This window comes from Poecilia latipinna, unplaced genomic scaffold, assembly GCF_001443285.1.
Source record: "Poecilia latipinna isolate Pla-1442-1.1 unplaced genomic scaffold, P_latipinna-1.0 Scaffold1972, whole genome shotgun sequence".
NCBI classification, from domain to species: Eukaryota; Metazoa; Chordata; class Actinopteri; order Cyprinodontiformes; family Poeciliidae; genus Poecilia; species Poecilia latipinna.
The window spans coordinates 37,136-55,166 of record NW_015114588.1 but is presented as its reverse complement, the minus strand read 5'-3'; the positions used below and the strand labels follow the sequence as shown (position 1 = coordinate 55,166).

The 18,031-nt window shown below is 42.0% G+C and overlaps 1 protein-coding gene across 1 annotated transcript in view; it reads right to left on the bottom strand.

The window, feature by feature from the left end:
• Positions 1-1,063: 1,063 nt before the first annotated feature.
• dnah2 (dynein, axonemal, heavy chain 2) overlaps positions 1,064-18,031 on the bottom strand; it is a 53,959-nt gene continuing 36,991 nt past the window's right edge. Inside the window, exons 56-75 of the mRNA XM_015016000.1 lie at positions 17,359-17,425; positions 16,923-17,073; positions 16,693-16,841; positions 16,455-16,588; positions 15,560-15,704; positions 14,454-14,659; positions 14,235-14,361; positions 13,904-14,090; positions 13,551-13,699; positions 13,168-13,351; positions 12,533-12,723; positions 12,245-12,436; positions 10,992-11,176; positions 9,965-10,205; positions 7,433-7,584; positions 7,197-7,311; positions 3,979-4,155; positions 2,756-2,830; positions 1,965-2,115; positions 1,064-1,879 (exon numbers count right to left, since the gene is read on the bottom strand). Coding sequence (XP_014871486.1) covers positions 1,725-1,879; positions 1,965-2,115; positions 2,756-2,830; positions 3,979-4,155; positions 7,197-7,311; positions 7,433-7,584; positions 9,965-10,205; positions 10,992-11,176; positions 12,245-12,436; positions 12,533-12,723; positions 13,168-13,351; positions 13,551-13,699; positions 13,904-14,090; positions 14,235-14,361; positions 14,454-14,659; positions 15,560-15,704; positions 16,455-16,588; positions 16,693-16,841; positions 16,923-17,073; positions 17,359-17,425 — 3,133 coding nt within the window. The 3' untranslated portion in view covers positions 1,064-1,724. The remainder of the gene's footprint in view (positions 1,880-1,964; positions 2,116-2,755; positions 2,831-3,978; positions 4,156-7,196; positions 7,312-7,432; positions 7,585-9,964; positions 10,206-10,991; positions 11,177-12,244; positions 12,437-12,532; positions 12,724-13,167; positions 13,352-13,550; positions 13,700-13,903; positions 14,091-14,234; positions 14,362-14,453; positions 14,660-15,559; positions 15,705-16,454; positions 16,589-16,692; positions 16,842-16,922; positions 17,074-17,358; positions 17,426-18,031) is intronic.

Here is an 18,031-nt window from a genome sequence, read left to right as displayed (position 1 = left end):
CAGGTTGGGAAGCTGAAATATGTAGGCACAATGTTACCTCACACGCTATTGGGTGGTGTTTGTTTGCAAAGCAGCCAATCTAGGAGTGACAATCATTTTCCTTGGCGCTGATTGGTTGAACCCCCAAGAGCAGAGATTACGAAGACTGTAGATTATTATTAGCTGCCTTATTAAATACCAACTTAGCAACTTTTCAGAAAAAGAACTACCACAGAAGCTAATATCTACAATCTTCCTTATTTCCATTCTTGAGGGTTCAAAGGAAAATAAAAGTCGTGCTTGGCTCCTTCCCGAACGCCGACAAATATCTCAAGTTTCATCGGGCCTTGGTGTTCCAGCCTCCCCAGTTGAATTTTCTTTCTAACATTTTAGAGAAGCAGTCTGGAGCAATCCGCGAATAGGTGGGTCGTCCGCAAACAATTTCAAGTTCCACAGAAAAATCTGCGAATACCGAACTGCAAAAAAGGGGGGGGAGGGGGGGGGGGGGGGGTCCTCTGTATGTGATTTCCATGTGAGAAGATGACAAACAGGAGGAATTTCAGCCAGAACTGCTTTGTTTATGAACAGACAACAGGGGTTTACATTCATGTAGAGCAGAGAGTGGAGTTCAACCTCCACCCGCACTTTCTAGAAACAATGAAAGCTGAACTTAATTCCCTACCCTCCACCCCGTGACTTTTAGAAGAAACAAACTAATCCCGGAGTACGGACATCCAAAAATGCCACATTTACATTCCAGCTTCAAGTCTGATGTCTGTCAGAACCGGGCCTGAAGAATAAGCCCATTTGAATTTGAATTCAAAGTTGCCCTCCCTCCACCTCCCACCAACTGGAGACCACCAATGTGCCCTTACACACACACACACACACACACACACACACACACACACTCACAAAGACTAGGATTTGATAAAGAGGCTCTTAAACCCAAAAGGAAGTCCGTGTTTGGTCAGGACAGTCCTTACTGCTGAATGCGACCTTGAACTGCTCCCCTCCACCAGCCCCTTCCCGGTTCCCCTCTCTCATTACTGCATGGTTCTTTCTCCAGGCTCCTTCTCGTTTCTTTATTCTCTCTCTCCCTTTGAGAAGTTTGGGTTGAGTCTATCTGGAGGGGAAATCTGGGCTCAAAACGGCCGACTGACGGACTCCAAACGTCTTGTCCACGAAGCTTCATCAGGATTCATTTGCTCTCTTTTTCAGCTTCAGAGATGAAGATGAGCCTCAATCCACCCTAAAGAACCGAAGTTTTACTTTTTTGTTTTTTAATATGCTTTCATTCTGATTCTCTTAAGTCTTAGTGTTACATTTAAACAAACATGGCTGCTTTTGTATCAAACAAGCTCTAAATTGTCTACCTTTACAATCGTAGTCAACATGTTTTGAGCTTTATTGAAGTTCAAAGTATTTTCGGGAGCTTAAAGTCAATAAGCGCACACGGTCAGACGTTTTCTGACCAAAACAGTCGCTCGGTCCAGATGTTTCAAAGGTGATTCCAGTGAAACAGTGGGTGTTACGTCCCCAGGCGTGTTCTCTCTTCGGTGGAACACATCAGCTTGTAAAGGCAGATGGGAGAGAGCTAACGAAACCAAAGTACAAACATCACAGAACGACTTACATCAGCGGTGCGCATCGCGCCTTTCTACTTTATGATTCAGAAACTACAAACATTTGGCAAACAAAATCTAAAAAAAAAACGAAAGGAAATATTAGAAATGTGTGGGCATTCAGTTGTCCAGACTCATGAGGAGAGCAGTTCCTCTCTTCACCCAGTGGTCCGGAGACACGGCTCCGGATTTGAGCTCGACGGCGACCACGAACGCCGGCCGGCCGTCTTTCCCTGCACGCACCGAGAAGTAGTAACACGGACACAGGTACATGCCTGCGGACGGAAAGGAGAGACGGCGCGAGGTGAAGCACGACGGCGTCGTCAAAAACAAATCGGCACGTTTCGACGGACGGCTCACTCTTGGACATCTTCTTGCGGTTTTCCACTGGTTTAAAGTAGATGGTGGGGATCGGGCAGACCATCTTCATGGGCTCGGCCTCCACCAGACACGCGTTCTTCCTGTCCCAACCCGCCCCCTCCAGGTACAGGCCTTTCACATAGACGCCATCCTGAACGAGTGAGGAGACGGAGAGAAAAGGCGCCAAAGTTTACATTGAGTCACCATCAGAGTTTCGTTTGCACTGCAACGTCACTGAACTGAGCACAAGTCTGGATGTGAAGTTTAGAGGGGACATGTGCAAAATTCACATTTTTGTACTTTTGTTTTGTGTTTCTAAAGCTTCCACAAGCAAACCAACCACTTTAACTGCCCTGCAACTATAAGTTAATGCTTTTCTTAAACTAAATCTAAATATATATATAAATATACATCATTAAAAGACCAAAATGAATGCTTAACCATGTTGAGTGTATGTAGATTTCTGATTGGCACTGCATGTGAATGAGCCACAAAAACAAGGACAAAATGTTCGTACAACATTCAGGTAACGAAATGTTAAAAATAATACAGGATGGATGAGAAAAATGGAAAAAAAGAAAAAAGAGTTGGAATCGTAACGGGAATAGAGGATAAAAGACGAAGAGAACGAATTGGGAGCTGGAGAAATGGGGGCGGATGGAGACGTTACTTGATTTAAAAGAACTAAATAAAAAAACAAAACAAAAAGAGGACACATGGAAATGATGAGAGAGGTAAAATGTGCTGAAAGAGAGATTCTGATGGAAATCTGGCCGATGACGCGGCGTCACCTCAGGCGGGGTCAGCAGGTTGCTGTCATCCACAGTGGACACTAGAAAGTCCCAGGACAGCGTGTCCACTGAGATCTGCAGATACACACGAGAGATTATGCATTAACATCTGTTATCTGTTCAAATGTTTTGACTTTCTTCAATTGATTAAGTTAAAATGATTCTGTGCAAAGTAAAATCCCACATATTAAAGCCATTGGGATCTTATTAGTAAAGCCTTTTGGTCAGTTTTTTTTGACGTTTTCTCTTAGTTGGTGGACCAGCTCTGGATTCAGGAGAAGCTGCACCCTGTTCCTTTAAACTTCAACTTGTGCATCCGCCACACATCTAGAGACATTTTGGCCTCTGTCACCTTTTCATACCATTTTCATTTTGTACTATTCTCTGAACCGCTCATTTCTGAACGTATCTACGTCTCCGGGTAGTTGAGGTGTTTTCATCTCAAACAGAGGCGTCTGATGCAGCCGATGAAGCCACACCTTCATGACAAACGTACAGTAGGTGGGTTTTGTATAAAATATTTTGTATATTAGTTTTATTTAACAATTTAAACTGTTCTTTTTTTTTTTACTTAGTTTACTGAAAAAAAAAACCTGAATAATTGTGATGTTTCCCAACAAATTTACTTTTCACTAGGAGCTGACGTATTTACAGCAACAATAGCTTCAGAAAATCGAGTCGAATTCGCCGTCTGGGATTAAATCAGAGAAATAATAACTGGAAATCTCGATTATGAACAAGATTTCCAGTCAGCAGGATATTTAAGTTCCTTAAAGAGAACCCGATAAAAATCCCAGTGAATATCCAGTTTTAACCCATCTGTAAACTGACACGGATCGAGAAAATGAAATAAATTAAATGTAGTTTTCTAAAACAAAAAATAAAAACTGGATGTAAGTTGATAATTATTCCCTCATGACTTCATCATCTGGGATCTTTTGTGTCACATTTCAGACGTATTTCTGGCTAAGCTGACAAAAACCCGTCCGCCAAAGCTCCCGCGGGTCTCGGTGTGCTGTGAGGGAGCTGCAGGAAGTTGAGATTAATTAAGTGTTTTTGTTCAGAAGGACGACACTGCGCTCTCTGCCAAACCCACACAAGGAGAAGACTGCAGGGCTGTTCCGACACCAGTAAAACCGAAAACCCGAGTTCGCCAAGCGGAAACGAGTCCCCGGCCGTGACGGGCTCATGGAATCGCCACGGAGACGTTGGCGAGCGCTCACGTTGTGTTGCCGGGCGGTGAACTGCAGCACGGCGGTGAGGAAGCCGTTGGGAAAGGTGAAGCCGGACAGCCAGAACAGAACGGGGGGCTGGACCTTCTCTGCCCAGCGTGCGAACTGGTCCACTCGCTGGCAGAGGTCGCGCGTCCACGACGCCAGAGGCTTCTGGGACGGATACGCCTGGAGGACAGAGAGAGAGAGAGAGAGAGAGAAACGTGGGGTCAACGCTGCGGTCCAGCCGCTGGCAGCCCCTCACAATGAGTTCAACAGCAGTGCGGCTGCTCCTACTTATTTTCTATTCAGTTTTTCATTTCTTTATTTAGCCACTGAATTCCTACAGCAGAGTATTAGGACTACCAGAAATAAAATAATTAAAAAAAAAAAAAAAGCAAGCCCAAAAACTCTGAAATTTTGAGATTAATCTCACGCATTAATGAGAAAAACACGTGGTTATTCTCTGATGCCAAAAATAAACAGGACTCAGCATTCCCATGTTGAAATATGGTGATGGCAGCATTATGATGCGGGAATGCTTTCCTCCAGAAAGGTCAGGGATAACGGGAAGATGGAAGGAGCTAAAAGAATAAGGAAAACCCTTTATTTGGCTCCGCCCTCAATATTTCATGAGACTGTCTTAGAAAAACATCATGTCTTTAGTCAGAGGCTTCTTCACGTGCACTGTAATACAGACAGCTACGTGGTGATGGCTGCCGTATCACCATACACAATAACTCTGAAGATTTTTGAATCAATATAAATTACAACAACATTTAATTAATTCCCTTTGGGAAAGTATTTTTGATTTGAACTGAGACACTTGAGACTGGGATGGAGGTTCAGCTTCTGGCAGAACAGCGTCCTCAAACACAGTCAGAGCTGCGACTGGGAGGCTTTTACATATTCAGGTCCAAACCTAATTCCCACTGAGTAACTAACTTTTCCACATCTTGCTCCATCTCTCATTCGTGAACTTCTCAAAGTCCTTCTTTCTTCTGTTCAACACTTTGATCTTTAGTTTCCGTCTCTGTCCTTAATCACTCTAACCTGCTGCACATCCTTTCCAGCCAATCGATGGAAATCCTTTTTTTTTTTTTTGCTTCCTCCGTGTCCAGCCTCGCGCACGACTCACCATTTCCTTCAACCTTTACTTACACACAGCCTCCACGCATCGCCACCCTTTGTCTCCCGACAAAGAATTAGCTACAATTTTGATTTCAAGCAGGATTATTTTCCATTTCTGCCCACAAAGCTCACACTCAAAAAACTATGCAAACATTGAGGGGTTTGAGGAGAAATGTACATGGCCAGAGAGAGAGAGAGAGAGAGAGAGAGAGGCCAAAATTAAAGGCATGAGTCTGAGCTCAGAGCTAATGACAGGCTGCCATGCCAAGGACGGCCAGAGGAGGAAAGAGATGAAGAGATGGAGGGATAAATAAGCAGGATGGGGTTGCCGCTGCTGCATCGAGACCTGAAGGCAGAATTGGAGCAGATTAAATAAAAGAGTGAACATCAGGTAAAAGAAAAAAGAGAAACATGTAATGGATATTTAAAAAAACAACAACAACAAAAAAACAGAGACATGGACTAAAGCCAGGATTAGAAACAAAGACATGGAGTTGTGTAGTTTACAAGCAGTCCTTTGAATAGAGACGCTCAGCTGGAAGCAGCAGCCATAATGGCTATCCAATACGCCTATAAAAGGAAACACACACACACACACACACACACACACACACACACACACACACACACACACACACACACACACACACACACACACACACACATACAGTAGATTGAGCCATAATAAGCTGCTGGCTGGAACACAATGAGCTCAGGGTCTTATTGGGAAAGTGGAGCAGACCTTGGAAGGTTTACTTTGCTTATTGCCCTCCGATTAGCCCACAGACAGTGGCTTTGTTCGGCCCCCGAGGGCCAAGGTGAGCTCCGCCCCACCAGGGCCCACTCACAAACCCAAACGACGCTTTCATGAGTGGCCCTTAGAAAGACGAAAACATTGGATATAAACATGAACTCCTCTGACCCAGAATCAGTTGAAGCCCCTTGACCCAAACCGACAGCACCCGGGGTCCCATCCCGCCCGCCGCCCCCCCAGCCCCCAAACCCCCTCACTGTACTGAGTGGTCCAGTGGTAATGAAGCCAGAACAGATCATTCACAGCTGGGAGGCTGCCAGCGCTCCATCACCGTGTGTGTTTATGTCGATGAGGAGAGCAGAATAAAAAGCATTTTTCTGCACGAGTCAGACAGGGTGAAGGGTAGATGGATGAATATGCCGTTAATAGCAGCACACCGCTTTCTGCAGCTGTTTTAATGGCTGAGTGGGAACAACAAGATCAGTGTTGGACCATTAGATTACTGTGCAGAAGGATCTTTTCAGCCTAGTCATTCCGATCAAGTCCCAAATTAGTCACTGGCATCCAAGTCTGCAATAAACCTCAACTTCAGGTTCTGGATTCTTGATTTCTTTTGTGTGTTTTTTTTTTTTTTAGTTTGTCAGCTGCGCCATGAAGACATGTGAAACACACATCACATTTCTGATTTAAGAGTTTTTCACCATTTGCAAAGACATTCAGAAAAACAAACAAAACAAAAAAAAACACTGTACTGGTTGCTGCCGAACAATGCTTTACCACTGTCATTTCAATTTTAGGAAAATCAAATCAAAGCTTTAAGATAACAAAGCCCAGGAGTTACTGCAAGTTTTATCAACTGAATCTTTCACTGATGAAATGAAACGTGTTTCTAAAATAAAACTAAGAGATACGTTTTAGGGCTGAAACAACAAATTGGATTAATCGTGATGAATCAGTTACTGAAATAATCAGCAACTAATTTAGTAATTGATTAATCATAAAGACTCAAGCTTAAACGTCTTATTTTATTTTAAAAACACGACTTGAATTGTTTGTTTTGCATATTTTACTGTATTTCTAATATTGCATAAAACCCTTAAGCGGTTGAATAAAAAAAATTTGCTGTTTTTTTTTTTTTTTACTTAGTTCCCAATAAATCTTAACACATTTTCCCACCTGCTTCAGGGAGACTCCAAAATGTTGCTAAATGCAGCCGAACTTGAGAACAGGTGCCGCTCAAGTGAAGTGATGCTGGATGTGTAAATGATACCTTAAGTGCTGAGTAAAGACCCTTGAATGTCCTCTTAGAATTTCCTGCATGACTGTAATTTCTGTGTGTCTGCACCTTCTCCCACACCGGGGGCACGCGGGCGTCGTAAATACAGTTGAAGGTCTCCTCCATGCTTGGTGACATCACCACGAAGCCTTTTATTCCCTTCTCCAGCTCCACCAGGGAGAAACTACAATAAAGTGTGAGAATAAATGCAAGAAAAAGATGAAAACGTTTCACCTGGGCTTCAAATCAGCTAGGCGGGTGCTGCGTACCACGTCTCGTCCGGCAGACAAATTGATGGTTCTTACATGATGGCTTCCAGCAGAGAGTTGTATCTCTGGATCTCTTGTAGTAAGACCACATTAAGGGGCGTGGGGTTGTCTTGGAGGACGGTCTTGGTCCCTTCGCAGTCGATCAGAGCTGGGATCTTAGTACGAACCTCACCCAGCAGCTCCAGAACCTACACATGAACACAAGACTGGCTCAGTTTCAAAATCTAAAGGCCACATACAGACACCGACGTACTTTTCTAAAATTTACATTCTGCGGCTTTGATGCTCCACTGTGTAAATGCTCTTTAAACAGTGTTATAGAAAATATGAGTAGTATGAGTACAAGTATGAGTTCTTTTTTTTAATTGATCCCATTATTTAAGTTTACAACACTGTGTGTAAAAAAAATATTTCTGAATTATTTGGAATAAAAAAAGAAATCAGGTCTTGATTACGCTAGTGAAATGTAACAAAACATCTTTTTAATCGCTGTTATTTTATGATTTAGCAAAAGGCAGTGTTACTTTTTCACACTGGACCCAGTCTATTTGGATTAAACTAAATCATTATCTGAAAACTGCTTTTTGTCTTTACTCTGATTCTCCTTAACTGACGTTAAATTTAGCCAATAATCTAAAATATTCAAGTGGAAAGAGGCACAAACGAAATTTGTAAGATGGAGCTGCACACAGCTGAAAAGAAGGAGAGCGGAAATATCATAAAGAAAACATTTGATAGACTGTTTAAGCAGCAGGGAAAAGAAGTTAACGAAACAAAACTATAAGTCTAACTTCAGAGTCTAAAAAGCATCCTCAGTTTGCATCTCTTAAAGATTCCTGGATCTGCATCTTATTACACTGACCACTGCTAACCAGACTACAGGTCTTATGTCTGGCTTCATGAAGCCACTCTTTAAAACCAAAAGCAGAAAACAGCTGCCAGAAGACACGCTTGCCAAGGCCAATCTAATAAACAAAATCTAACTATTAACATCATTTAGTTTAATTTTCATTTAGTTATGGTACGCTCTGCTTCTGCAGCCTTTGGACAAGCTGGAAGCAAATGTCTAACCACATCAACCTCCAGACAGAAAACACTTTGTAAAAGAGAAGATGAGAAATCAATCTCTGGTTTACGTTAAGATGCTGATTGGTTTTGCCACAAAACCGCCACATGGCGTCAGTACCAGTAGACTAAAACCCGAGTGAAGCCGGCAGCTGAGGTGATGGAGCACCAAAGCATAACATGTTTGCTTGTTTTTTTTTTCCAAAACATGCCACACATGTATTGCAATGTGAGCATGTTGGTATAAAAAAAAAAACCCACACCAGAGCTCTGACTGTTTCCCAGTGGTGCTGTTCCCAAAAACAAATCTTCCGACAGAATTTTTATGCAAAAGTTTTGAATCCCTTGCCAGCGTTTAAACCTTCATGTGAGCATAAAAGAGATGAGCTTCAGGTTCTGGCAGTCTGCTTTGACAATGCCAGGCCTTCCACAAATAACACAACAGTCTAAGTAGTTACTGTTAACCACATGATGAGGGATTAACTTACTTTTAACTTTAATGCAACGTTTCATCTACCTCAGAAATCAGGGTCTGATATAACTCCCCCCAACTAGGAAGTCAGAAAACTAACAGGTTATGTTAATGGTAAATGGCCTGGATGAAACCATCAATCAGAGCAGTGATTACACCAAAACTGTGCAAAAAAATATACATTTTACAAGTAGAATATAAAGACATTCGATATATTCCACACAGAACTTCTCAAACAGGGTAGTTTTAGCTTCACCTGGTTTAGATTTTGTAAAAAAAAAAAGTCTTTACTAAGCATCTTTTGCTATCCAATTATTAATAGGTAAAACCAAAAAATATTCTGGTGAAATAATCTGGTGAAAATATTCACCAGATTATACCTGCACTCTACTGATGTCAGTAGAGAGCATAAAAAGCTTTTGTTGATGTATTTGTTTTGCTGCGGATGCATCCGCCGCTGTAAATGATCGAGCGTACACTAAAGGGATCCTATGTTATTGCATTTTAGACAAAATATTGTTTTTTATTTGAAAAATGAGTTGATTTGTTTGTGTGCTTCTTTTAACTCATTTCTAATATTGCATAGAAAAGGCTTACGGTAAGTAGCTAAATGAAGAATCTGCAGATGGCTGTAGGACCACAGGGAGGTAAGCTTGATTTTTTTCACAGATTATCTGTTTCACATTTTACTGTCACGGCATTGTGACAATTATGTAAAAAAAAAAAAATGTTGTAAAGTGACATACTGCAGCTTTAACCTAATTTTAATCACACTGAAAACCGTTATCCATAAATGGAAAGAACATTCCCAGGATTACCAAAATGACTTCTACAGTACTTTGAAAGCTCATCTAGGAAGCTGCTGAGAAAACATCACGAGTCTCTTTCCTGCCTTACTTCAAAATAAAAGTCTAAAACCATTGAAACAGGTTGACAGACTGGGCAGAGCTTCACCAGAAGGAAATCAGTGTTCTGGTGGGGGTGGTTATACATTTTCAGATCTCGGCACCTTCTCATCCTCGCTGACGTACCGTGTCCTCTCGACTGGGTCTGGCCCCGGTCCCCGTCGCCGCGGTCCCCGTGTGCTGAGGCTGCAAGGAGAGCAGCGTCTCGAACAGCGTGCGGGTCTCGGCGATCTGGCTGGCGATGTCGGCGTTGGGGTGCTCACCGAACACCTCAGGGTGCTCCGTGGCCGGCAGCGTGTTGATGTGATCCTGGAACGACGACAGCGGACCCTCGCGGGGAATATAGTAGGTGGGTAAGACTGATAGCCTAACAAGGAGTTGGGCAGAAAATGTGTTATAGATTAGCAAACGTGCAGCTCCTGCAATTAATGAACTGCATACATATCCGTCAGAAATGTACATACAGGCTGCCTTAAAGGCTCATGATCATTTTGGTTGTTTTTTTTTTGTTTTTTGGATGGAAAGTGGTGCGATTTTTCAAAAAACAAATTTTGGAGAACACTTCAAAATAGCTGAAGATTTTGTCTAATCCGAAAATAGGTTCTAATGGATTCAATTCACAATTCGAGAGGGCCAATAAAATATAATAATAATAAAGAAGCCAATTTTAATAACTTGTTTTGAGTGCAGCACAGATGACATTTGAGTAAAATTCTCAGAAAAGATGCGGTTCTATCTTTTATGAACAAAAATGACAAATACATTGTGTAACTCTAACGTAAGAACACTTTAATATCCAGCCGACCAATTACTGCTTTTTAGAAGATTGAATCTGTAAACCTATTTTATCTTATTCCACTTCTTTGACTTCTCTGAGTAACAATTAAAAAGATGTATACAGAAAACAACCTGAGGAAAGTGTAAAAGTGATTATTTTTTTGCTGTAATATTCAACCTGTCCTCTTGGTGGTGCTGGTGCTCTGTGAACAGCAAGAAGCCTCACCAGACCACAGATTAGCTCTATAATGAGGAAAACGTCTTTTCAGACATATTGAATAAATGTGACTTTTGTCTTACGCCCAAACCTAAACGCTGAGCTATGAGCATTAGAGAGAAGAAGAAGAAGATGAAGAATTAAAAACAAGAGTCTCACTTGTAGGAGGTCTGATTTATAGCTCCCTCGCAGAAGTAGTCGTTGATGTATGTGGTCAGGAGTCGGCGGTCCCACTCGTCTGTGACGTGGCCGCCGTAGTTGACGCCAGCGATGAGGTACTTGAGCGCGTCCCAAGGAATCTCCTCATATTTATCCAGGTACAAACAGAGCAGATTCTCGCTCACCTAACACAGCCGTCGCAGATAAGTGAGTGAGTACTTGAGCCATAAAGTGTTTTGCTTCTGTATTCTAAACAAAAAGATGTTGATGGTTGAGAAACTGAATATTTAGGGTCACGATTGGAACCTATTGTTTTGTAAAATTAAGCATATGGGTGAGTTAGCAGCACAATGCCAAGGTAGAGAGACAACGTGAGAAGAGCTATAGGTACATTAACAAACAACTGGAGGTCTATGGTTAACCACTGAGAAAGATTATTCACAAGAGAAAAATATTCTTAAACACCTGCCATGAGTTGATGTCTCAACAGATTATCTTCATAAAAAGTATAGCAGTGTGACAATGGCATGGCGATAGCATCTGAATGACTCACAAGAATAAATCAGAGGCAACTGAACATAATGCATGTCACCATGATTGGATAACTCAGAATATTATCAGCAAATATTCTGGTATTTACTGATAATATTCACACCACTGAGATGGTCTGGACAATAATAATAATTAAAAAAAAAAACACACAGCAGAACGGTTTCAACAGAATGTTTGAAAAATGAAAAGGAGTAAAAGTGTTGCGATGGCCTAGTCAAAGTTCAATCTGAAATGAAGTGATGGATCCTAGCTATGCAGAAAAGAAAGTTTCCAATCCTCAAATTAAAGGAATGCTGGGAGTGGGCAATACAGAAAATCTAATCTTTCATTTGAGCAATTTCTTTTAGTATGGAAAATTTTGACCTTAAAACAAATTATCGACCCCATTCCTAATGCCTCCGAGTTAAATTTATATGAATCTTCTTTAATATGTGCTTTTTTGTGTGTTGGTCAGTTTCTATGGATTTTGAAAGTAATCTTTGATTTCCTAAATAAATTTTATGGTGATATTGCGAAAAATTGTGGTGTGAAAAGTGACATGATAAATGTCCGTCCACAGCGATGCTGCTCAAGAAGCGAGTCAACGTTCCCTCACAAACAGGAAGTGACCTCTCAGCTGCCGGGATAAATACCACATAAACTCCTTTCAAACATCTGATGTACAAAGTCGAATATTAGCCAACACATGGCGTTTCTCGCACCTCAAAGTCAGAATCATTGAAGCCGTAGATGATGTTCCAGCCCATTTGCCGGAACTTCTTCCTTTCCAACAGGATGCTGTGGAAAAAGCAGAGGGCGTAGAGCAGCTTCTTGTAGAGCCTGGGCTTGGTGCAGCGGTTGAACTGAGCTTCAGTCACCAGCTGGTACAGACGCTTCATGTTGGCTTTCACGCCCTGTGGACACGAAGCAGGCGAGGGTTATTAAAAACATCCCTAAAGCAACAACACGAAGGTTTTCATGTCTGCAGTGACATTTGCACGCTTGTGCACCTTTGGCGGCTCGGTGGTCATCTTGATACCGGCCTGCAGAATCGTGATGGGAAAATCCGGGTGAGGTGAAGAGCTGAGCCACAGCCTGAAGTTGGGCTGTGGGTTCTGAACCGGCAGCTCCTTTATCAGCTTGTCCAACTCCGGCATCCAGGAAAGAGACAAGTGGCAGTTGGCAAGGAAGATCCAGTGACCTGGGAAGTCACAATGCAGTTTCTCTAAGCTTCGATTTCTGTTGAGTACCCTGTATATGTTTTTAGTATTATTTGGGAGTTACTTCTAAAGACTCTGGGGTTTTTTTTATAACTAAATTCCAGTCGTTTCTGTGAAATTTACTGAACAAAAAGCAACCAAAAAAGAACTTTGGAAATTTGGAGGACAACTGACCAATATCAATTACTTGCTCATATTTGTATGACATAAGTATGAAATAAAAGTTCACACATACAAATATATATATTCCACTTAATTACTATGTGATTTTTTTTCATTTCGGTTGTAACTTTTATACGAAAACATTCATGATATATTTCGTTAACGCCACCGTCACAATAGATATGGTGATATGACTTTTATGCCATATCGCACATCCTCATGTATGGATGAGTCGGCTAAAACGACAGCAGCTGGCGCCGCACCGTTCTTCACCCCTTCCTCTATGAGCTTCCTGGCGATGGGCGCCTGCCCCTGGCCCAGAGACAGAGCGCTGAATTGCTGGCTCATCCCCGAGGCCTTAGCCAGTTGCAGCAGCGATCCTGTGGGGTCCACTCCCGGAGACAGCACAAAGATCAGAGGACTGCAGCAGGTGGACTCCTCCACCACCTGTCACAAGACGAGGGGAGCGAGGAAGGAAGGTGGAGACAACTGGCAGGACATTTAAATCAGTTGAATACGATTAAAACACACACACACACACACACGAAAAAAAAACAAAAAAACATCCAAGTTTAAACATTTAAAACCCATCATTCACAAAACGCCAAAGCTCCAGGATCGAACGGGAACTGCAGTTGAAACGTACGGCCTTCATGTCGAGGACAGGCGGCTCCACAAAGCGCGGGCCCAGGTTTTTGATGATGAAGGAGGTGATGCAGAAAGACACGCGGTCTTGGCGCAGGAAACGCACTATCACCATCTTCTTGAGCTCGTTGTAGTTGTGATCCAAATCACCTTGAAGACCAAACGAGAGGGCAAGGAGTCAAGAATGAAAGCGACTCTCTCGAAGGAAATGTATGGACTTCTACCGTACAACTCTTCACGTTTCACAAGGCTCTGAGGAAAAAGTGAACCGGTTTTCTTGAACACTGACAAATTCAAACATGAGCTTAAGTTTGCTGGAGTGTAATAAAGTCAGGCCAGACGATCAGCACAGACCTGGCAGCGGAGCGTTCTCTGGTTCAGGGTGGGTGTACCAGAGGTTCCAGTCTCGTGGGTAGTGTTCAAAGTAGGCCACGATGCCATGAAACTTGGGCAGCTTGTCCAGCTCTGCGATGCCGTCCCAGCTGGAGTCTGGCAACCAGCCGGTAAACGGATTATCCATCCGATCGTCCTTATCAATAGCCTGTCAATGGGCCGTAAGTTAGAGTGTCTTCTCTCAAAACGCCCAACACATTGATGCTTCATAAGCAGACAGGCTGTTCATGAGTTACAATGTTCAGAGCTCTTTTCGTCCTGTTATGAAGCATGACGTTTGTGTGTTTCTTACGACGATGCCACGGAGGAAGATGTTGTACTCATCCATGTTCAGCTTCCCGGCCACCTCCAAGATTTTGACGCACATCTGGAAGCTGAAGAGGAGCTTGTGAGCCTCAAAGAGACCCCGACAGGTGTACCTGGAGGAGAAGGAGACAAGCTGAGAGTCAGCTCGAGAAGCCCGCCAAGAGTTGATCGATTTTGCGGTTAAAAAGCCTCGAGTCGTCGTCACCGGTACACGGCGTATGTGTGGTAGTCGTTGAGGTTGTTGATTCGCTCCTCGACCTTTAAGCTGTATGCCTGCTTGCTCTTCGCTATGCTGAGCATGAACAGGTTGATGTAGGCGTCCAGAGAAAACTGGTACATGGGGTCGATGAGGCCCATGTCGTTCAGGATGAAGAAGAGAATGGAGGCTCGCTGAGCACATGGTCGGTAGGCCTGTTGGGAGAGAGAGTCTGCGGCTACTTGCGGTCGCCAGTAAAAACAAGAAAAATCCATAATCCAGTTATAAAACTGGAACGACACACAGTAGTTCCAGTGGGTAAGCTAGCTTAAATTTAATCTAGATTTGCAGGATACTCATTTTTCGCATCTGTGCAAGGCAACTAACAATTATTGTAGTAATCAGTTAATCTACTGATAATTCTGAAGATTAACCGGATAAAAATACCAACATATTCTGCAGATTAACTACTCAAGCCTTTTTAAGCAATATTAGAAAGACATAAAAACACAAATAAAAAAAAAAAGCAATTCATTTTTCAAATAAGAAAATAAACATTTGTATGCCTAAAATGCCACAGTATAGCATTACTTTAGTGTATGCCATGTGCAGAATGTTACTTTCTTGGGATTATTATGTGATTCGCTGCAGCAACCAAACCTCTTGACTTCGACGCCTCAAAGCTGCTGAGTAGATCATCAGAGGTAACAGCAGTCAGGTGGTTTGTTCATGTTCAGGTATGTGTATGAATTTGTTTATGATGTGCTTTAATGTGTAGTCTGAAGGTGCTGACAGGCAACGTTTGCTAACACACAATAGTTGCAGGCAAAATAAATAGATGTGTGTATTTCATCATCTTCCTGTTTTTATCTGCTAAAATTACTAAAAAACTAAAATAATACTAACGTTACCGGAGTACTGATTTCAACTGGTGAGCAAGGAGAGTCTTAACCTCTACCTGCTTTTCACAGAAGCCCAAAATGTTGTTGCATATCAGCTTATTGACTTTTATTCCCTCTGAATAAAATCAATTGCTGCGTTTAATAGGCAGGCGTCTGATGCCGATGTCTTTGTCTGGGCTCTCCAGTGTCTACAGCGACCCCTCCCCTCCTGACCTCTCTGGCTGAGTCGATCTTCAGCTCGGTCTGCTCGCTGGTCTCCAGCTGCTCTGTAACTTGGCTGGACGTCACCTTGGAGACCTGCAGGGTGTTTACCAGCTGGACGTCGTCCAGCAGCGAGCCGCTGGATTCGTTCAGCAGCCTGGTGGGATCAAACGAACGCAAGGGACATCAAAACTGCAGTAACAGTTTGCAATTCTTAAAACATAATTAATACAGCACCCCTTCAAAATGATCGAACCTGATAGTAAAAATGTGCAAAGTTTAAAAATATACACATGGCCTTTCAACATCTGTCTTTTCTTATGCTTTCTTCTACGTGGCTCACCTTATAGTGACCCAGTGAGAAAATATTGTTAGCGGTTAAATGCCGTCTGATTTTTGTTTACAATGCCCAGTTGTTTCCAAGAAACCAATGCATAGCATTTCAATTCAAATGTATTTAGGAAGTCAAAGATTACTTTCAAAATCCAAAGAAACTGACCAACACACACACAAAAAAGAACATATTTAAGAAGATTCAGATAAATTTAACTCAGAGGATTTAGGAATGGGGTCAATAATTTGTTTTAAGGTCAAATTTTTCCATACTAAAAAAATTGCCCAAATTGCTCAAATGAAAGATTAGAATAATCTTTAATTTAAGGAAATTAAAGATTGCATTTTGTTTCATAGTGAGATTTTGCTGCAGTAAACTTTATATGAATTCATTTTAACACTTGTCAAATTTCTTTACCAAGGTTTTAGAAAACCTTTTATGGGCCTTTTTTTTTTTTTACAATTTCACCCATCCAGCACATTGATGGATGGACAAAAAGATAGATAGATGGACAGACGGCTGATTTAGTGCTCTGTGTTCCGATGTAAAAAAAAAAGAGTCGGCTGTACAAACCTGAGGATCTCGTCCTCCAGGTCCTGCAGGCTTTTTTTGCCAGCAGCAATGCTGATCACCAGTGAATCCTTCTGCTGCTCCAGTTCTGGACGCTCTTTACGCACCACGATGCCCAGCAGCTGAGCCTCCAGACCCTGTGCAGCAAGAAAAAAAAAAAAAAACCCAGACAAGCGGACATGTTGAAACGGTGTCTGGAAGTGTGCACAGATGAGCCAGAGGAACACAATCTTCCACACACCTGCTCCTTGACAGCAAAGTTCACTATGGTGGTCTTTGAAGAAATCTCTGGGGAGTAGTGGGGGTTGGACAGCTTGGTGGTGATGTAGAACCTGAAGTCAGGGTTGTACTCGATCTCCTTGTCACCCAGCTTCATCAGCAGATTGCCACCTGGGGGAAAAGAAAGCCCCACAAAAAGGTCACAAATCTGGCGTTTAAATGAGCTAAATTTGACGCCGCGTGTGTGCAGACCTATGCGAGTCAGAGACTTGTTGAGAATAGGGTTGAGGGACGGATCCAGATCCTCCTGGACATTCTGCAACAAGACAGGATTCCCAAACTGGATGGCAGTTTCCAGAACCCGAAGGTAGTCTGGCGTTTGGAGGTCTACTAGTTTTAGACCCTGGGCGAAAAGGAAAGAAAGTTTATAAGCTGCTTTCATACCATCAACACAGCATTCGAGTCACAATAAACTTTGGTGATCTAAAACAAAATGTCAAAGATCAGTTCAAATAAATAATTTGGTGTTTTGTGGCACTAGAAGCCTTTATTTGCAGGAATCAAACAGGAAATGAGCAGAGAGAGGGGAGAAAAGGTCCAAAGGTGTGGAGTTGTTAGGAATCCCACTGACGGAGCAGGTATGAGAGAGGAAAGAACACAGCAGAAAGCAAAGCAGAGTCACTCTTACCGCTTCCATTTCCATATTTTTGATCCACTTCATAGCCTGGCCTTGAGGGTCGACTATCAGTGGCCATCTTAAAAGAGGAGACGTTATTTAGGTCGCAGTGAAGAGTAGACGATAAAGTCATGGTGACAGTTGTGGTAGTGACCTAAATGTTATGCTAAATAAATGGTCACATTCAGTAAATTAGCATATACGCTCCTATGAGGGTCGTTTGTCAGATTAAAAGTACCTTTAGAAAGTATCAACCTGTTAAATGTACTTTTCATTCAGCTCACATTTCTGTATTAAAATGTGTTTTTATTGGTCTGATGAAATGTTCTAATCGGAAATCTTTCATTTGTAACATTTTTTGACTTTCGGTGTTCCATAGCTTGCAAAATATTCTGAAAATAACGTAGAAACTTTCACAATAAAAATTAAGGCTGAAAATCTTGCAAAGTACAGTCCTAACTGAACAGTTTTTTTTTTTGGCTTTGACTCTAACATGTTAATTTGAGTTCATTAATTACATGGAATTTAGAAAATTGTAACTTAATTAGTTGTGTGTCTTTTATTTTACTTACTGATTTTCTTTACTTATCTGTTTTGTGTTTTTTTTACTTAAAAAGGTTCACATGTTTCTGGTACTCCTGTAAATCTGATGCAAAAACAACAGCGATGAATTACAAACATATAT